The sequence below is a fragment of the Kogia breviceps genome, chromosome 12, assembly GCF_026419965.1.
Source record: "Kogia breviceps isolate mKogBre1 chromosome 12, mKogBre1 haplotype 1, whole genome shotgun sequence".
In the NCBI taxonomy this organism is placed as follows: domain Eukaryota; kingdom Metazoa; phylum Chordata; class Mammalia; order Artiodactyla; family Physeteridae; genus Kogia; species Kogia breviceps.
The window spans coordinates 95,531,337-95,553,154 of NC_081321.1; the positions used below are offsets into that span (position 1 = coordinate 95,531,337).

At 41.6% G+C, this 21,818-nt stretch overlaps 1 protein-coding gene and 1 long non-coding RNA gene across 4 annotated transcripts in view; both read left to right on the forward strand.

The window, feature by feature from the left end:
• Positions 1-14,881, forward strand: part of XPNPEP3 (X-prolyl aminopeptidase 3) — a 63,308-nt gene extending 48,427 nt beyond the window's left edge. For all 3 annotated transcript variants that reach the window (XM_067010310.1, XM_059081089.2, XM_067010311.1), the window contains 4 exons: positions 683-768; positions 7,896-8,076; positions 9,154-9,274; positions 11,217-14,881. In XM_067010310.1, the coding sequence (XP_066866411.1) occupies positions 683-768; positions 7,896-8,076; positions 9,154-9,274; positions 11,217-11,383 (555 nt within the window). In that variant the 3' untranslated portion in view covers positions 11,384-14,881. The remainder of the gene's footprint in view (positions 1-682; positions 769-7,895; positions 8,077-9,153; positions 9,275-11,216) is intronic.
• A 1,698-nt stretch (positions 14,882-16,579) lies between these two features.
• Positions 16,580-21,572, forward strand: LOC136792227 (uncharacterized). Its single transcript, XR_010835695.1, has 3 exons — positions 16,580-16,622; positions 19,317-19,421; positions 21,251-21,572. It is a non-coding gene; the product is annotated as an uncharacterized lncRNA (long non-coding RNA).
• The last annotated feature ends 246 nt before the right edge of the window (positions 21,573-21,818 follow it).

Here is a 21,818-nt window from a genome sequence, read left to right on the forward strand (position 1 = left end):
AAACGAAAACCACATTCATTCTTCTTGCCATTATTATATATGTACTTATTTGACCATTATTCTACTGTGTGCCAAGTTCTGTGCTTATTTAGATATGAATAAGATATGGCCTGTCTTCAAGGGCTTAAATAGAAAATTTCAGTATAACATGACAAGTAGTAAAAGAGAGATGTACCCAAAGTTTTTTGGTTTTTTCATTTGGTTTTTGTTTGGGGTTTGTTTGTTTGTTTTCCCCCCACATGTATTTTGATGGAGAGCAGAAGGGGAAATGATATTCTAAAGTTAAATGGTTATGGGTAATTATATTTGAATAAAGGCCCTGGATACCAACCTATATAGGATTTTTTAAATTAATAGTGATAATGGTAATATTTATGATGTTAATAAATCATAAATGCTAATGCTTACACCTAGTAATTCAAACCCAAGCACTCTGGTTCCAGAGCCAATGCACTTAACCACTCTACAGTGCCATCTTTCTTGAGCCAGTATGAATTCATATGAAAAACTTAGACGCTATTTCTTGTGAGAAGGAACCAGAGAAGATTAGTCTCCTTTAAAGTAGAGTTTTTGTTTTGTTTTGGTTTTTATAAAATGAAAGGCATGAAGAGTTTAAATTAGAAGAAAAAACAACTGACGGTCATTAAGTCACGTACTTTTACCTGTCTTACTTTTGTTCCAGGATGGGGAAATGGTGCTGCTGGATGGAGGTTGTGAGTCTTCTTGCTATGTGAGTGACATCACTCGTACCTGGCCTGTCAATGGCAGGTAGGGCTTCCACAGATCCCACTGCTTCTTAGGAGTATGAGTTAGAATATGGGTATATTTGGAATAGAACTAAAGAAATATACAGGTTACCTCTAGCTCACATTAACTACCTTTACAAAGCTCCTTATTATTTTCTAAGACTGTTTTTCATTCATCATATCAAGGATCAGGCACCTAAAAACACCTAGTTAACATGTGCACACACTTTTTTTTTTTTTTTTTTTTTTTTTTTTTTTGGCGGTACACGGGCCTCTCACTGTTGTGGCCTCTCCCGTTGCGGAGCACAGGCTCCGGATGCACAGGCTCAGTGGCCATGGCTCACGGGCCCAGCTGCTCTGCAGCATGTGGGATCCTCCCAGACCAGGGCACGAACCCGTGTCCCCTGCATTGGCAGGCAGACTCTCCACCACTGCGCCACCAGGGAAGCCCTGCACACACATTTTTTAAAAACAAATTTAAGTTTTTATTTTCTGAGTACAAAGATAATATGTAGGTTATGGTAGAATAGTTTAGCCAGATTAACCCTCCGATAACGATTATAGAATCTGTACAAAATATTAAAAACAAGTATTTGAAGTCACTAGAGAGCTTCCTAAAAGCCTGCAGAAATAGCAGCATAAGTCTGTCCTTGAAAGAAGAGCTATAATGGGTTAGATGTAAGTGGTTAGAGTTTTTTACTTGAGGGCACTCCCCAATCCACACAGCTTGGGCAGCAAGAAGCCACAGCCTTATTGGCCTGAGGTGTCAAAGGGCAGAATTAGATACTAGCCAGGAACCAGAAAGATGGGAAATCCTGAAAGAGAGGGTACAGCAAAAAAGAGTGAGGTCCAAAATTTGCATATAAAATATTCCAAAATCCTTGGCTGATCACTACATTATATTCTAGGGCGAGATCCCATGAGGCTCAGCAAAATACTGGCAGCCAGAATTTGAATGGACTGAGCAGAGATTGTAGTTGCTTCCCACTAAGAGCAGAGCTTGCAGTTTGAATCCAGCCAAGTTAACAAAATCACTCTTCAGAAGAACATAACAGAATTTTAGAATCTCTACATTGTATCATTCATAATTTCTACTGTTCATTTCAAAAAATCACTGGACATAAGAATCAGGAAAATGTGACCCATAATCAAGAAAAATATAGTCAATAAAAACATCCTAAATAACCCTAATGTTACAATTAGCATATGAGGACTTTAAGGCAGCTAACAATAGCTGTGCTCAAGGAGTTAAAGGAAGATATAAGTGTAATGTGTGAACAGATAGAGAATCTTAGTAAGAAACCAAAAACTATAAAAAGAATCAGGGATTCTGGAGAGATGGCAGCAAATAATAGTTTTTCAGTCTTCCAAATAAGAATAGAACAACTAGGTAGTGACTGGTATACCAAACACCAGGTAATGGGGTATTACTAAAATCTCAAAATACAAACAGTTATGAACACACTGTACAACCACAAGACCTGGGTGGTATCAGTATCTGTGTGGAAGGAGAAGGAAGCAGCAATGGTGGGGGAGGCTAACTGACAGACCTGAAAACAGGAGAACCCCCAAATAACCAACAGCTATTCACAGTCAGGATGATGAGCCTATTTCAGAACAGAAGCTGAAAACGGGAAGGATTTGCCAATCCAGTGGCCCAAGAAAGTCTGAAGGTGCTGGGCTCCCTTCTAGGACAGGGTCTCACACTTAAGGGAAACTGCTGGAAGTAGAATAGAAATTGAGCAGGTTAGGAACTAAAGAGAGGAAGGAATGAGATGATCCAAATCAAAGAGGGGGGAAAGAGAGTCCCCTGGCTGTCCAGTAGTTAGGACTTGGCACTTTCACTGCCATGGCCCGGGTTCAATCCCTGGTCGGGGGAAAAGATCCCGAGGGCCATGCAGTGCAGCCAAATAAATAAATAAATAAAATCAAAGTGAGGGAGAGGAACTAAGGAAGGAACTGAAACAAGCTGCCTTGTTTTTTACCACTACACCAAAACAACAGAAGATTACACTCTGAAGTTAAATCTTTTATAAATCCTGCCTTATTCTAAAAGTACAGGAAATTAATTTCATATAAAATAAGCAATTAAAAAAGCATCTAGGGCTCCCCTGGTGGCGCAGTGGTTGGGAATCTTCCTGCCAATGCAGGGGACACGGGTTCGAGCCCTGGTCTGGGAAGATCCCACATGCCATGGAGCAGCTAAGCCCATGAGCCACAACTACTGAGCCTGCGCATCTGGAGCCTGTGCTCCACAACAAGAGAGGCCACGATAGTGAGAGGCCCGCGCACCGCGATGAAGAGTGGCCCCTGCTCTCCGCAACTGGAGAAAGCCCTTGCACAGCAATGAAGACCCAACACAGACAAAAATTAATTAATTAATTAATTTTAAAAAAGAAAAAAAGCATCTAGGGGACTTCCCTGGAGGTCCAATGGTTAAGACTCCTTGCTTCCACTGTAGGGGGCGCAGGTTTGATCCCTTGTCAGGGAACTAAGACCCCGCATGCTGCTCAACACGGCCAAAAAAAAAAAAGCTTCTAGGTTCAAACTCATAAAAAGTTATTAAAAGCAAAAGGAGAATAAGGAGCAGAATAACATCCCTACAGAAATGAAAGCATGCCAGAAAGACATGACTACAAAATAGATCAAAACAATACCCTTTTGTTTTAAAACAAGCTAAAAATTTTTAAAGCAAATCATTCAAAACATGAAAAAACAACATATATCAGAATTAGAAAATCTTGGTAATGAAGTGACAAACTCAGAAAAGAATTAGAAATAAATTTAAAATCACTTCAGGGGCTTCCCTGGTGGCGCAGTGGTTAAGAATCTGCCTGCCAATGCAGGGGACACGGGTTTGAGCCCTGGTCCGGGAAGATCCCACATGCCACAGAGCAACCAAACCCGTGTGCCACAACTACTGAGCCTGTTCTCTAAAGCCCATGAGCCACAACTACTGAGCCTGAGTGCCAGAACTACTGCAGCCTGCACATCTAGAGCTCATGCTCTGCAACAAGAGAAGCCACCGCAAATGAGAAGCCTGCGCACCACAATGAAGAGTAGCCCCCGCTCGCTGCAACTAGAGAAAGCCCGTGCACAGCCACAAAAACCCAACACAGCCAAAAATTAAAAATTTTTTTAAATAGGCAAAGAGTTAGAACATACACATGAAGGAAGCCCTGAAGAAGAAAACCAAAGCAAGGGAACAGAACAAATACTAAAAACTATAATTTAAAATTTTCCTGAAAAAAGGAAAATTGAAACTACCTTAGAAAGAGCACACTACATACCTGAGAATATCAGCCCAGAAAAAAACAACACCAAGACATAGTCTAGTAAAATTCTGAACCTGGAAGGAAAAGAAAAATTCTTTTGGGGACTTAGAAAAAAAGAGCACACTATTTATGAAGGAAGGGAAACTAGACTGTTACCAGACTTTTCAAAAGGCAAGCTTTATGAAAGAAGAAAATAGCGTAATGTATTGAAGATGCTCAGAGAACAAAAGTGTGAGCCAAAGATTTTATCTGCAGCAAAAGAAACTTTCAGCTATAAAGGGTACAGATTGTTAGGTGGGAACTTAAAGAACATTACTCCCATGAATCTGCTGGAGCTGTGTGATCAGGAAAGAGGATATTACTATAAATCCTACAGCTATCAGAAGGATAATAAGATAATATGTGAACAAATATGTGTATTCATCATTGTTAGTGAGGAAAATGCATGTTAAACCTCTACACATCCACTAGAATGGCTGACATTAAAGAGACCAACCTTACCAAGTGTTGGCAGTGGTGCAGTGCAACGGGAACAAAAAGACTTGTACAAAAATATTCATAACAGTTTTATTCACAGTAGCCAAAAACTGGAAATGACCTAAATGTCCATCAGCAAGAGAATAAATACACAAATTGTGGACTCTTCATACAATGGAGTACCACTCGGCAATAAGCAGGGAGCAAACTACTGATCAAAATAACACCGTGGGGCTTCCCTGGTGGCGCAGTGGTTGAGAATCCGCCTGCCGATGCAGGAGACACGGGTTCGTGCCCTGGTCCGGGAAGATCCCACATGCCGCGGAGCAACTAAGCCCGTGAGCCATGGCCGCTAGGCCTGCGCGTCCGGAGCCTGTGCTCCGCAACGGGAGAGGCCACAACAGTGAGAGGCCCGCGTACCGCAAAAAAAAAAAAAAAAATATCACCGTGGACATTATTCTTAATGAAGGAAGTTCAACACAAAAGAGTACATACTGTCTGATTCCATTTATATGACATGCTAGAATAGGCAAAACTAAGGGGAAAGTAATCAGAACAGTGTTTCCCTCTCTAGGTGGGGGTATTGATTAGAAATAGGCATGAGGAACTTCCAGTAGGGGGATGGCAATGTTCTGTGTCATAGGGATATGGATCTGGATCAGAGTTCTCCAGAGAAACAGCCAGTGGGATATATTATGTATGTATGCATATGTAGGTAGGTTGGTTGGTTGATGATCGATTCATTTTAAAGAACTGGCTCATGTGATCACGGGGATTGGCATTTCTGAATTTCAGAGGGCAGAGCTGCAGGCTGGAAACTCAGGCAAAAGTTGATGTTGCAGTCTTGAGGCAGAATTCTTTCTCCAGCATAGCAAAGTAGTTCTGGTATTTGAATTCATTTAGTGCAGGCTACCTTTTGATCCATGTTTCAGCCAACCAACCAAATAAATCGTTAGAGCCTTTCTGAGCCCTCGAGCTTCATTGAATCCAGAATCTCTCCTTAGTGGACCCCTATCAATAAATTCAGCCTGATCCAACTTTATGTTCCTTCTACCATTACCCACACATGAACATCCATTTCTATACATATTCACAGATGTTTGTCTATATAAATAGGAAAAATCATGCAGTTCTTTTTGGATTATAGTGCATCTCATCATGGGTCACACTTTGTACCTAACTTTTGGGGACCTGCTGGGAGTAACGTCTAGCTGTGGGTCTAGAAACAACTACCAGGGCAGCTGCCTCTGGGGAGATACCTTTAGGTTCTCAGTCAAAACAGGGTTGACCTCCTCAGACGGGTAGAAGGGCTGCTTCTCCTAGCAAACATGACTCAGCAGAATTCAGGAGTTCAGTGTCCCCAGCTTCATCACCGTCAGCACATCCATTTGTCAGAGTTGTAGAGCTCAGATTTGTACATTTCAGTGTATATAAAATTTACATCAGAAAAGGAATTGTTAAAAATGTTTAGTAACTACTGAGACGGGGTGGAGCATGGTTATACTCGTCAGTGACAAACATGACAGTGTTGATAATGGCGGAACCTGGGAGACGGGTGTGTAGGTTTTCGTAATAGCATTACCTTGCTGACTTTAACCATTCTTATTAGGGGACATTTAGATTGTATCTGTTATAATTATTTTTAAAATCACAGTGAACATTTTTGTATATTCAGCTTTTTTTGAATTTCAAATATTTTGTCAGGATGGCTTCTTAGAGCAGAATTCCAAACTTAAATTTGATGAGCACCTTTAAGGCCTTTGATTTAACTGGCTGTACTAATTTTTTGTTTAATGGAAATGCATTTCGTTTATTTATTTATTTATTTAATTTTACTTTTGGTTGTGTTGGGTCTTCGTTTCTGTGCAACGGCTTTCTCTAGTTGTGGCAAGCGGGAGACACTCTTCATCGCGGTGCGCGGGCCTCTCACTATCGCGGCATCTCTTATTGCGGAGCACAGGCTCCAGACGCGCAGGCTCAGTAGTTGTCGCTCACAGGCGTAGTTGCTCTGCGGCATGTGAGATCTTCCCAGACCAGGGCTCGAACCCATGTCCTCTGCATTGGCAGGCAGACTCTCAACCACTGTGCCACCAGGGAAGTCCCTATACATTGTTGATGTAATTGTAAATTAGAACAGCCAGGGGCTTCCCTGGTGGCACAGTGGTTGAGAGTCTGCCTGCCAGTGCAGGGGACGTGGGTTTGAGAGCCCTGGTCTGGGAGGATCCCACATGCCGCGGAGCAGCTGAGCCCGTTTACCACAACTACTAAGCCCAAACACCTAGAGCCCGTGTTCCGCAGCAAGAGAAGCCACTACAGTGAGAAGCCCACACACCACAGCAAAGAGTAGCCGCCATTTGCCGCAACTTAGAGAAAGCCCGCGTGCGGAAACGAAGACCCAATGCAGCCAAAAATAAAATAATTTTTTAAAAAATTAATTTAAAACACATATCATTTACCACCCCAGCTTGGTTTTTTCCCTCATTTTTCCCCATTATTGATGAAGAAATTATTTTACTAAGGACACCTGGAAACTAGTAAGTTATTAGTAGCCAAAGTATTTTTTTTAAACAAATACATTTTATTTATTTTATAAATTAATTTATTTTACTTTATTTTTGGCTGCGTTGGGTCTTCAGGTTGCTGTGTGCAGGCTTTCTCTAGCTGCAGCGAGCGGGAGCTAATTTTTGTTGTGGTGCTCGGGCTTCTCATTTGCAGGGGCTTCTCATTTGCGGTGGCTTCTCTTGTTGCTGAGCACGAGCTCTAGGCACACGGGCTACAGTAGTTGCGCATGCGGACTCAGTAGCTGTGGCTCGCGGGCTCTAGAGCACAGGCTCAGTAGTTGTGGCACATGGGTTTAATTGTTCTGTAGCATGCGGACCAGGCTTAAACCCGTGTCCCCTGCATTGGCAGGTGGATTCTTAACCACTGCGCCACCAGGGAAGTCCCATAGCCAAAGTATTGATTAGTTTATCCCATGACATCTGCTTTGCCTATAAGTGGATCCTTAGGCTCTGTTTTTTTTTTTTTTGTTTGGTTGGATTTTGTTTGTGTTTTCTTAATGGTAAAAAAAAAAAAAAAAAAAAAATGGAGAGGATCAAGAGTAAGCCTGATCTGGCCCTCTGACTGCATTCATGGCTGGGTACATCTTTTAGCCTCACCCCGTGTCTGTCATTTGAAGGAGAGATTGTTGTTGCTGCCCCAGCTTGAAGGGTTATTGCTCTTCCTGTTGAGCATCTAGGCATGATTGAGGTCCTGTCATTAATGATATACTGGTACTGACTAAATATCAACAATACCCCATGATCATTGCCTTGGAGTTTTTCTAATCAAACTTAGAAGCAAACTTCCTACAATATCAGAGTTCCAAATTCGAGTTCTTGGGTTTTTCTGTCCCCAGGTTCACAGCACCTCAGGCAGAACTCTATGAAGCTGTTCTAGAAGTCCAGAAAGATTGTCTGACCCTCTGCTGCCCTGGAACAAGCTTGGATAACATCTACAGCATGATGCTGACACTGATAGGACAGAAGCTTAGAGAGTTGGGGATCATGAAGAACATTAAGGAAAATAATGCCTTCAAGGTACTTTGCTTCCTTGGACCCCATTTCTTAAGAACACCTGACATGCTGCTTAGTTTTTATCCTATGTAAAGCTGATTAGATTTAGAAATGGTGTTTGTGATTCTTCACCAGTAAGAGGGACTTTTTTTGAACATGGATTAAAGCAAAAGGTGCAGTACTTATTTCTACCAGAAGATGGCAGCACATCTGGTTCATTGCATACTGTGTAACTAGCTCAGTCTTCAGAAAACAAAATGAAGTCTGGTACAGACAGGGTGGAAGAGGACATAAAAAGGAGGAGAGGTTAACTCTTAATTCTTTTGTAGTGATTTTGAAAAGATAGGGGTCGAAGGGGAGGGTGTTTCTTGCTTCAGTAACATTGTTGAGACTTTTAACAATATACTCAGCTGCCATGTTTAGTGAATTTCATCTGCATCCAAAATGTGATGGTGTTCAATAGAAATTTAAAGCCTCAGCTTTAAATTAAATGGCATGTGACCATGCCAGGTGGTCAAACGAAACAGACCAGTAAGGCATCTCCTAGCTCCAAGTTTAGGCTGCCAGGGTTATTTTATCAATAGGAAAAAAGCTATAAATTCCTCCTTTTCATGCCAGCAAATGTTTAATCAACAGATAGAAATATCCAAGCTAGTAAATGCCTAATAATTACTGTGTTACGTGGTGTTTCATACCTACTTCACAAGTTGCTGTGAGATAGTTAGGGTCTCCAGAGTAGCCTTCCTAAGAGGGACATGCGAACACTGAAAAGAGAACTATTCTAACATAATTATCTTCCCTCCGCCAAGCAAAGAGATTTTCATTTGCCATAGTCATTACTGGGCTTACCCCAGTTAGCACGTGTGTAGTATATTAAATTGTAAGAATAGAAATGTGGATTCGTTAGAATGCTGTTGGCAGAATTACGTACAAGAGGTGGCAGTTTTCAAGCCTCTTAAGCATTAGCCCAAGGACAGGGGAAACAAGTGGCAGAACTGGGGGCAGGGGGCAGTGCTAACACATGTCTCACGGCGTTACATACGCCCACCGTGCCCTGTGAGGGGTCATTGCTCTAATAACACGAGGTGATATCTTTTCCAGGCTGCTCGAAAGTACTGCCCGCATCATGTTGGCCATTACCTCGGGATGGATGTCCACGACACTCCCGACATGCCCCGCTCCCTCCCGCTGCAGCCTGGTATGGTCATCACAGTGGAGCCAGGTAAGGGGAGGTGCTAGCAGCCTCTGATCCCTTGGGACATGTAATTCTAGGGTTAGATAGAAAGGTAAACACTTTATTTTTACCTGAACAAATGTAATTAACTTAGAGGAGACAGGAAAATTAATCTCTCCAGTGTAGAAGGGAACTTTATTTTAGATTTTTCTTGAGCTTTTTTATTTTACATCACACGATTTGTTTAATTTGACTTCTCCAGTAAACAACAGATGGGGAATACTTTCGATCAGTAGATATTAAGAAATAAATCTTGGGCTTCCCTGGTGGTGCAGTGGTTGAGAGTCCACCTGCCGATGCAGGGCACACGGGTTCGTGCCCCGGTCCGGGAAGATCCCACATGCCGCGCAGCGGCTGGGCCCGTGAGCCATGGCCGCTGAGCCTGCGCATCCGGAGCCTGTGTTCCGCAACGGGAGAGGCCACAACAGTGAGAGGCCCGCGTACTACAAAAAAAAAAAAAAAAAAAAGGAAGAAATCTTTTTTTAACCCTGCCTTTGCCAGGGCCAGTTTGTACTAGTCCTTCCCGTCATCTTGGTGGGCTGCTGACACTTGTGAAGCCCCTGGCTCTTTTCTGCAGAGACACTCAGACTCCCCATGTTCTCAGTTGCAGCTCCTCTTCATTGAACTGCCTGCATTATTCCACTTTTTAGTATCCAGATCCTTTCTTCTGAGCTTCAGAGAGAGCTGGCAGTCTAACGGTTCTCCAGCTTGAATGATGCTGGATATTGGGCAGGATTCAGTAGAAAAGTGGTGGCCGCGGTGGAGTGTGAAGATTGATAATACCAGTCAGTTTTTTTGTTTGTTTGTTTGTTTGCGGTACGCGGGCCTCTCACTGTTGTGGCCTCTCCCGTTGCAGAGCACAGGCTCCAGACACGCAGGCTCAGCGGCCATGGCTCACGGGCCTAACCGCTCCGCGGCATGTGGGGTCTTCCCAGACCGGGGCACGAACCTGTGTCCCCTGCATCGGCAGGCAGACTCTCAACCACTGCGCCACCAGGGAAGCCCTTACCAGCCAGTTTTAAACATCGATGCTGCTTCTGTCATGAAAGCAGATCTCAATCTTAGATTTCAAGTGTTTTCACCTCTAAATTATGTAAGTTATAGTTGGGACACATCTTTTATGCCACCCTTTAAGTCCAGGCATATGTTGCTGTCTGTGACCTTACGTACCGTTAAGTCCAATCTAGTTGGCGCTTCCTTAGACTTCAACTACATTTTCCTTTGCTGGTCTTTTTCTTCTTATCACAGAACAGCATCTGTGAGTACAGAGAAGGAAGTGTACAGTTTCTTTAATATGAAAAGACCTGGTGTCTGTCTGACTTCATGATTAGAAAGGGAACCTTGGTTTCTTAGAATTTTTCAAACGTCCATTAAGGTCTTCCTTTTTCCCTCTTTACATCATGTACACGTCAGTTACATTTATGACTTATTTGAGTATTTCTGTGGCTTCTGGTTGTTGAGGCTAATAATCTCTAAGTAAGTGTTTTTTAAATACATTTTTAAATGCCTTAAGTCTTTATTTTAGCAAAGTGCCCTTTTTCCAGGGGACTGTTAGGCAGAGAAAGAATGCATTTATATAATCTACTGGGTCCCAGCATATATTGACATACTCATAAATTAAGTAACTTTAGTGGCCCAGTTGAGCCATTAGAATGTGACAGAATCATGATCAACATTATTGTAGTTGTATAGATCTTGTAGTCTAATATACAAAATAACTATAATAATAATTCTAGTAATGATAGGCAACATTTAGTGACGATTTATGTACCAGACATTTTTATATATATTATCTCATTTAATCTCCACATTTCTATTAGGTAGGTACTGTTAGGATGCCAACTTTATAGAGGGTAACTAACTTGCCCCAAATCATCCAGTTACTGCCCTTTATGAAGAGAATGTTCTGCTTCTTTTTTCTACTTCTCAGGCATTTATATTCCAGAGGATGACAAAGATGCCCCTGAGAGGTTCCGTGGTCTTGGTGTACGAATCGAGGATGATGTAGTGGTAACTGAGGACTCACCTCTCATGCTTTCTGCAGATTGTCCCAAAGAGATGAGTGACATCGAACAGATATGCAGTAGGGCCTCTTGACCCACATTGTGGTCCACATGCATTTCAGGTTCAGAAGGGGTGGACGTTGGCCTCTGTGCATGTGTGCTTTCTGGGGGTCTCTGTGTGGACATTTATACATGTGTTCCACTGGGGAGTGCAGCAGCTGTATGAGTGTATGTAATTGTGTATGTGGTCTTTTCTTGTTTCATGTAGCTAGAAATCTGGGAAATTGAGTTTTTGGATTGTATGTTACTGCAACTTTAGTAACATTAATTCTGTAGAATTAATGACTCAGACAAGTTTAGTTTTAAGATGTAAAGAAAGATCTTGGTTACATATGTCCAAGCATCCCAGTTAGCACATGGAGAAAACTCTCTGCTTCTCTCCAGGTCCTTCCCCTTCTGCACTTTTCCTGAGATCCACCTAATATCATAAGATTTTTGTGTAATGCTTATATATTTTGAGCCAATCACCAAGGTCTTTGCCTACACTGAAAACCACCCATCAGTGATTGTGGGTGGCCAGTACGTACCTTCCATAACACCTGCCTGCCTATCCAGGAGCCCACGTATCTACCGGAGCCATGTGAGCCCTCAGGGCACTGGTGTCCTACAGTCACACCATTCAGCCACAGTCCAGGTTCCAGCAACACTAGCTACCGAACAAAACATTTTTGAGCCTTTCTTGTTATATGGTTACCTGGGACCTGGAAGGTGTTTAGATTCTTGATAAGGAAGGAAATGAAAGAGAAAGAAAAGTATATGTGTCTGCTATAGATCCAGACTGCCATCCGTCCGTTCTCAATCTAAAGAGGATTCCTTTTCCAGACATCCATGCTTTCTTTATAGATTCTTAATGCATTGACCCTCAGCACACCCTTGAAGCTGCTTCCCTGGCCAAGGGCAGATCCTCTACTTACTCTATTAAAGTCAGAGGAATGGCACCCAGCATTCAGAGAGACACCCCAGTTATCATTCTGTGATTTCCTCTAGTGCCAATAAAAACAAAATATGCAGCCCACTCAGTACCTGTAAACACCCTGTGATCCTTTCCTTCCTTGGACGTTAGCACTGGAAGGTCAATGGTAAAGACTCATGTTTCCCTCAACACAGCGTTGGATGCAATTATATAATACTCAGTTTGCAAAGTGAACAGGGCTAAACTGCTGCAGATAGGTTATTTGGGAGCTTCCATCATAGGGGAAAGCTTTAAGAACTAGTGTGTTCACCTCCTTTAAACCTACATATGAGCCCAAGATGTATAAAACGTGCTGATTGTTAGAACATAAATTAGAAAAATTTTAAGAAAATATTTGCATTAGGGAAGAACAGGCTAGGAGATTAACACTCCTTGCAGTGCTAGAGGTTTGCCCGTCTTGTCAGAAAAACCCAAGGTACAGAGCCCAAAGCAGACAGGCAGTGACTTCATCAGGAGACAGAGATAATGTTAGCCACCAAAGTGATACATATTGTGTCCTGACAGTGCCCACCCGCAAATGCTCGGCCATGCTCAGCAGCTGTGGGAATGGATGGCCGCACAGCTGGAGTCATCACCCCTGCGCCTGCCCTCCTCACCCCCCTCCAACTTCTCAGTCCTGTGCTTGTTACTTTCTAAGAGGGGACTGAAAAGAAACCCACAACTCTGGCTTCTCACTCCCTCGGCCTCTATGGCCTCAACAACCTTTTTCTGGAATTGGGTTTCCTTTGTTCACTTACAATCCTGGAATAAGGAATTTCCTTTTCTTCCTATAAATCATTTTCTGTAGTCTTCAACTTTCTAGCTAAAAGCTTAGGCAGCTTTTATGAAGAGCAGCCTACTTGGACATGAAACAGACTTCTTCCAGCTGGATTCCTGGCAGGTTCTACAGGTGTTGCAAGTCACACGTAGAAGGGCCGTTGTGGAATTCCTCTGGTTTTTTATAGTCCCTGACCCAGGCATATTGTCCTTTGAGTCCCCAGTTAACCACAGCAACTAACATTGGCATCAGACTGTCAGGACCTTCAAGAAGTGACACAGTGAACATCTCAGAGCAGCGGTTTAGGAACTGTCTGATCCATTCAGGATTGGTTGAGCAGATGATTGTGCACAGTGCAGGAATCTCATTAACTCTTAGCCTTACCGCAGCCATGCCCCACATTTCCCTCCTTGTTGCAGTATAATAAATACTTCATATATACACCAAGCTCTCCTAATGAAAACCTTAATTTTTAAAAAATGCTTCAAATGTTACACTGGAATTTTTCTCCCTGAATTGAAGAGATACAGCTAAAATATTAACAATAATCTAAAGGCAAGAAGTATATCTAGATGGCTGCTGCCACATACTTTTATGGTTTTATTTCAGGAATTGTTATTTTTCTCTATAATTAAACTGGGACTGTGTTTTTTATTTGAAACACAGCAGTAGAAAAAGAATAATAACTCTCCTCTTCCCATAGTCATACCCAAGTTAGGAAGGTACTTCTCATGGTGACTTAAAGTTTTCTTTGTGTGTCTTCTTTCAAAATATTGTTATCTTTTTTGTTAATTTTTGTAAGGTCAGAAAAGGAAAACTCCTGCTGTAGACATTGTATCTTAATTGGGTTTAAGATCCATAAAATAAGTTAAATCCCCAGATAAAGACACCGTAACTCATTAAAATATGAAACTTGGACTTTGTTATGTTTTTCAAAACATACATAACCAACATCCTCCTTATCTTTTTTAATAATAGAAAGATTGCAAATATGATGCCTGAGTGCTGCCTCTGCCTGTCCTGTGTCCATGTCACATCACATGTACAGCATAGTGGCTGTCCCACCAGTTCCAGCTGTGACCTCAGAGTCCTTTGTAACACAGTGTTTCCAGTAACTGCTGTCAGTAAAACAAGAGTTGGGATTTGAGTGAGACTCTGTCTACCATCCCTCAACTGGCATATGATCAATAATAATGTAACTTATTTGTGGTTGTGTGTTAGAAACTAAGTGAGGGCCCAGGATGGTGGCAGCATAAAGGATCTTGCTTGGAAGAGGTTTTTACGGTGTGGTTGTTTGTTTGTTGGTTGGTTTTAATTTTTAGTTTCCTGAAGTGGGATCTGTATCCCAAAACTTAAGCTGATAGGGTTAAGTTTCAAGCCTGGACAAATATACTTCAAGCTGAAGTGTTTAATAATCCTAATATGAGAAGGTGAATACATCATTAAACCCTAATTGTCGAGCAGAATTCCACTGTCACAAAGCACGTTTGTCTTCCTGGCTCCTTTCACCTCTGCCTGTGTGTCACTGAGGAACTTGGGGTAAGCATCAGTATTATTCAGATCAGGGATCACCACTGAAACCAAGGCCTCTTGGGGTGTGCTTCATGAGAAGCTGAGAGAATTGCAGTCTTTGTGAGCATTTCTTAATGCTTTGTATGACTTTTGTGCAATTATATAAGTGCAATTTGGACAAAATGCTGTTACTTTTTAAGGCCCTATTGACTGAAAGTAGACATGTCATTCCCCAACAAGGGAAGACCATTTTTACTGTCATTTAAAAAATAAACTATAAAACAATGTAAGAGTGTTTAGTTTGTGCATGTATGTGTGTTTCAAATCTAGAGTTTATAGCTTCAAATGTGACAACATTTTGTTTTACAAAGTATTTTATTTTACAGAGTATTCATTAACTACTGTCACAAAATCATTATAGCAAACTTGAGATAATCTTACCAGTCATAGAAGGGGGAAAACCAATGGATTAGATTGACTCAAGGATCAAATGTATTAACATGGTGAATATACTTGATAACATTGTATTTTATAATTGAAATTTGCTAAGAGAATAGAACTTAAATGTTCTCACCAAAGAAAAAAAGAAGATAAATACGTGAGTTGATGGATGTGTTAATTAACTAGATGGGGGACATCTTTTCACAATGTATACGTGTATCAAATCATCACAATGTACACTTTAAATATCTTACAGTTTTGTCAATTACAGCTCAAGGAAGCTGGGGGGAAAAATGGTTGACTCTCCACCAAACTGACGCATAGGTCTGCAGACAGCCCCTGTAGAACTCAAGACATTACACTATAGCCATGAGCACTTTATGAAGGGTGAATTTTGCAAAATTATAACTATGTGAACTTTCTCAGCAAGCCATATAAAGAATCCTAAGTGTAAGCATGTCTTACTATTAGGAATCCTCTTTAAAATCTGGGGCTCTCTAAGATGTGCTCTCCAACATTTTTCACATCCTGGAACACATAAAAAGATATTTTTTATATGGCACAATGGAACAAACTTAAGGGGACTTAGAAATGTGTACATGTGACTTAGAGAAGAAAATTAATTACATACCCTTTATATAATTATAAGCAAAAATTCGTGCAAAGTTTTACAGGAATTTTTAAATTTGTATAACACTTCCAAAAGATAAATTTTAAAATGTCAATAAGAGACTTAGCTTCCTTTGGAAACATGACTTTTTGATAACAGGCTGAAACACCTACACACAATTCCTGATCCAAACTTTGTAGTGATATTGTCTTCAGATTCTTCATAATCACCATTTATAAGAAACTGTTTGCACAAGTAGGTGACAAGAAATTTAAAACCATTTTTATGATCATTCAAAAATGTGTAACTGGGGACTTCCCTGGTGGTCCAGTGGTAAGGAATCTGCCTTGCAGTGCAGGGGATGCGGGTGTAGTACCTGGTCAGGGAACTAAGATTCCACGTGCTGCGGGGCAACTAAGCCAGCGCGCCTCAACTAGAACCCGCATGTCGCAAACTACAGAGCCCACATGCCCTGGAGCCTGCGTGCCACAACTAGAGAGAAGCCTGCGCACCACAACAAAGAGCCCGCACGCCGCAACTAAGACTGATGCAGCCAAAAATGAATAAAATAAATACAGAATAAATCTTTTTTAAAAATAAAATAATTTTTAAAAATGTGTAATTGTACTGATGAATGGATAAATGAAATGTACATCCATCAGCAGATGAATGTATGAACAACATGTGGTCTATTCATACAATGAAATATTCAGCCATAAAAAGGAACAAAGCACTGATACAGGCCACAACATGAAAGAACCTTGAAAACATTCTAAGTGAAAGAAACCAGGCACAAAAGGCACATATTCTATATTTCCATTTATATGAAATGTCCAGGATAGGCACATCCATGGAGACAGAAAGTAGATTAGTGGTTGCAAAGAGCTGAAGGCAGGATGAAATGGAGTGACAGCTTACAGGTATTGTTTCTTTTTTAGGTGATGAAAATGTTTTGGAATTGGTGGTAGCTGTACAACTCTGTGAGTATACTAAAAAACATTGAATTGTACACTTTTAAGGGGAATTTTATGGTATATGAATTAAATCTCAATAATTTACAATTGAAACTAAATTTCAAAGACTCTGATAACTTCCTTTCATTGACAAATGCAATGTGAAATTTTTTTTTTTTTTTTTGCCTCCCCTGGCGGCATGTGGGATCCTTGTTCCCTGACCAGGGATCAAACCCGCGCACCCCCTACGTTGGAAGCATGGAGTCTTAACCACTGGACCGCCAGGGAAGTCCCAATGTAAAATTTCTTATAATGTGGATTTCCAATCAAATCGAAATCATTTCCATCAAATACTTCAAGTTAAGCTGTAATTCACAGAACGTATGTGAATTTTTGGAACAGTCATCCTGCTTATACCTTTGACCACAGAGGTCAGAGGTGTCCAGTGTATATGAAGCAGAGGGCAGGGCTGTCTAGAGCTGCACCTGCAAGGAGCGCTGGCCCAGTCTTCACCCCCATGACACCCTTGGCCAGCAGCACCTTAGGCATTGGCACCTGAAACACCAGCTGCTGCAGTGACTCCATGACTCCCTTGTCTTCGATGAACAGCAGCATACTCAACACCTGCTGCTGAGCTGGGCCAGGTGGTCATGCTGAATATGACCAGGTGGTAGCACCCCTCTTGGCCATATTTCAGTGAGTCCACAGCTCCTGGTGATATGGTGACAGGTAAGGGGGTTCTGGCTCATCCAAGCTCCATCCATCTGGCCATCTTAAGGACAGGAGGGACCAGTATCTCCCAGCATACTAATTTCAAGGCACATCACTTAGGGTATTTAATTTAGGATTATAAAATCTAGAATTATGCTGACTAGAGCTTACTTACCTTGGACATAAAAATGTGTGGTGCTATGTAAATATTGATTCAAATTTCCAGTTTTTAAAGCTCAGTGGTTCTGGATAGTTGCCACTAAATTCTGTCTTTCTTTTCCTAGCAACCTTGAGATTGGGAAGCCTACAATGGTATACCAAAAATGTTTATAAAAATAGTCATCTTGAAAAATGTTATTTAGTGTTTCATTGATTGATGTGTGGTTATGCTTATCTTCATGTTACATGGATTAAAATCTCTAATGAACTATAACTTCTGCATTGATTATAATGTGGGCAGTGGACTATATGTTATATGTGAATGATTCTACTTTACTATAGGGATTGCTATGCATAATAAATTGTACTTGACATTTCATGCAGTAGTTAGAGCAGGCCCAGAGTCCACCTGCAGAAGCCTGACAGAGTTGCTCTTGACAAAAATATGAGTATGGTCGTTCCTCAAAAAATTAAACAGTTATCATTTGATCCAGCAATTCCACTTCTGAGCATATACTCAAAAGAATTCAAAGCAGGGACTCAAACAGATATTTGTACACCCACATTCATAGCAACATTATTCACAAAAGCCAAAAGATGGAAACAACCCAAATGTCCACCAACGGATGAATGCATAAACAAAAATGTGGCAAAGCCATACAATGAAATATTACTCAACTTTAAAACAGAATGAAATTCTGATACATGCTACAACATGGATGAACCTGTAAGACGTTGTGCTCAGTGACATAAGCCAGGTACCAAAGGACCAATATTCTGTGATTCCACTTATACGAGGGGCCAGAGGAGTCATTCATAGAGATAGAAAGTGAAATGATGGTGGTCGCCAGAGTCTGGGGGAGGGAGGGGAAGGGAGTCATCGCGCAAGGGGAACAATTTTAATCTGGGAAAATGATAAAGTTCTGGAGACGGATGGATGGTGGTGATGGTTGTACAACAATGCGAATGTGCTTAATGTCACTGAACTGGACACTTAAAAATGGTTAAAATGGGGGCTTCCCTGGTGGCACAGTGGTTGAGAATCCGCCTGCCGAGGCAGGGGACGCGGGTTCATGCCCCGGTCCGGGAGGATCCCACGTGCCGCGGAGCTGCTGGGCCCGTGAGCCGTGGCCGCTGAGCCTGAGCGTCCAGAGCCTGTGCTCCGCAACGGGAGAGGCCACAACAGTGAGAGGCCCGCGTACCGCAAAAAAAAAAAAAGGTTAAAATGGCAACTAGACTTGGGGTGATTACTCTGTGGTGTATACAGATGTCAAATTATAATGCTACACCTGAAGCATAAAATTTTTTAAATAAATAAAACGAGGCTGTCCCCCCAAATGGTTAAAATGGTAACATTTATGTATATTTTACCACAATAAAAAGTTTTCAACTATTGTAGCTTGTGGGCAAGGGGAAGAGGAGGGCTAAAGGCAAACTGAGGTTGACAGTATTTAAGTATTTAAAATAAGAATTAATAAAATGCTAAACCAGGGACTTCCCTGGGAGTCCAGTGGTTAAGACTCTGTGCTTCCACTGCAGGGAAGTTCTCTGACCAGATCTTGAACTCGAGCCCTTGGCACTGAAAGCGTGGAGTCCTAACCACTGGACCACCAGGGAGTTCCCTGTTGCTCTATTTCATAGTTACATTTCTTGAGTGAATCAACAGATTCTCTACTAAGCAGGTACTACTACTCTGAAACCAACCAGGGTGACAAAAGGATTATTATTCATTATCATAATACTTAACCACTAAAGGCTTAGAGACATATGTATCAGTCAGAGTCCAGTCAGGAAAACAAGCTACTCTAAATATTTAAACAGAAAATGTAACATCCAGACTTGGTTTCACAGGAACTCAAAGAGCAGCCAAATGGGATGGTGAGGCATCCTAAAGATTAGCAACAACAGGAAGACACTACCTCCAGGCTGGAGGAGGAGAGAAGTAAGTGGAGCGAGGTAAGTAAGACCAGGAGCGAGGTCAACTGCAGAAGTGGGGCCACAGAAGGCCTGCCTGCTGGCAGGAGCTGAGATCTCAGACTCAGCTGCTTCCAGAGATGCCGCCCAAGGCCAAGAGAGGGAGGGACATCCACTGACTGTCCTTTTACACCATCCTCTCCTCTCCAGCCAGTGCATCCCACTGGCCAAGCCAAAGGCCAGCTGACGCTAACCTCTAGGTCAGGGCCGCCCCCACCTAATGACATGGAGCGATACAGGGAAAGGGCAAGGAATAGACCTGAAGGCAAACAGATTTTGTGATTTTTATGAACGTACAAATAACTAAGTTACACAGTGTATAAACCTTCTTCCAACAAAATCACTAAGTTTGATACCATTCTTTCTAAAAATTATCAGCTTTTCTGCCATTTTATTGTTTTACATCAAGTTGCTAATTGATATAACACACCTTGTAACTTGCACAAGGTGACACTGACAATGAAATACATTCTTTTATTAAAATATTTATTTTGGCTGCACCGGGTTTTTGGTGGCACACGGGATCTTTGTTGTGGCATGCGGAATCTTTTTTTTTTTTTTTTTTTTTAGTTGTGGCATACGGGGGTCTTTAGTTGCAGCACACGAACTCTTAGTTGCAGCATGTGGGATCTAGTTCCCTGACCAGGGATCGAACCCGGGACCCCTGCATTGGGAGTGTGGACTCTTAGCCACTGGACTACCAGGGAAGTCCCCAAAATATGTTCTTTTTTAAAAAAATAAATTTTATTTATTTATTTTTGCCTGCATTGGGTCTTTGTTGCTGCACGTGGGCTTTCGCTAGTTGTGGCGAGCAGGGGCTATTCTTTGCTGCGGTGCATGGGCTTCTCATTGTGGTGGCTTCTCTTTGTTGCAGAGCACAGGCCCTAGGCACGCAGGCTTCAGTAGTTGTGGCACGTGGGCTCAGTAGTTGTGGCTCACGGGCTCTAGAGCGCAGGCTCAGTAGTTGTGGAGCACGGGCTTATTTGCTCTGTGACATGTGGGATCTTCCCAGACCAGGGCTCAAACACATGTCCCCTGCATTGGCAGGTGGATTCTTAACCACTGCACCACCAGGGAAGTCCCCCCAGAGTATGTTCTTGATTGAGTTCCTTCTCCATTTTCTTCCCAACTTTTGGTTCTGGACCATCTAGAATCCATCTTACATCTGATTCCAATCCTGGGCAACCACTTTGATCATATTTACCTAAATCATTTCTGTACAACCAAAACACACTCTGATAAACTAATGTACAACCAAAAGGTGTTTTCTGAGAGACTTCAATTACTTGTTTTAATATGTACATGGAGAGGATTAAAAACAATCCTCAACTCATTTATCTTTTACTTTGGAATTTTTTTTATGGAATGGTATCATTTTATGTTAAGATTGCATTCCAAGAAAGCTCCAAGTTATAGAAAAGGGGGAATTATTTCATAGGAATTAATATAAAAAGTCTAGCTGCAATCCCAGCCAGCTCCATCCAATATATTACTTGTAAAAAATTGTCCCCCGTAAAGCAGCTATACTCCAATAAAAATTAATTTAAAGAAAAAGTTACAAACTATGTACTGTATACACAGGGAATATAGTCAGTAATATTGTAAGGAGTGTGTATGGTGACAGTGACTTATTGTGATCATTTCATAATGTATAAAAATATTGAATCACTATGTTGTACACCTGATTCTAATATAATATTGTATGTTAAAATTTTTCCTCTCAGCACTATTTTAGCAGTGTCCCACAAATTTTGACAAGTTCTGTTTTTATTTTCATTCAGTTCAATATACATATTTTTATTTCCCTTAAGACTTCGTCTTTAGAACTTCCCTGGTGGTGCAGTGGTTGAGAATCTGCCTGCCAATGCAGGGGACATGGGTTCGAGCCCTGGTCTGGGAAGATCACACATGCCGCGGAGCAACTAGGTCCGTGAGCCACAACTACGGAGCCTGCGCATCTGGAGCTTGTGCTCTGTAACAAGAGAGGCCACGACAGTGAGAGGCCCGCGCACCGCGATGAAGAGTGTCCCCCGCTTGCCACAACTAGAGAAAGCCCCCGCACAGAAACGAAGACCCAACACAGCAAAAATAAATAAATAAATAAATAAATTCCTACCCCCAACATCTTCTAAAAAAAATGCTAAAAAAAATTATAATTCAATAAAAAATAAGTGAAAATAATTTTAAAAAACATGGTGGCACTAAGAATGATAATTTCTTTTCTTTTTTAACATCTTTACTGGAGTATAATTGCTTTACAATGGTGTGTTAGTTTCTGCTTTACAACAAAGTGAATCAGTTATACATATACATATGTTCCCATATCTCTTCCTCTTGTGTCTCCCTCCCTCCCACCTTCCCTATCCCACCCCTCTAGGT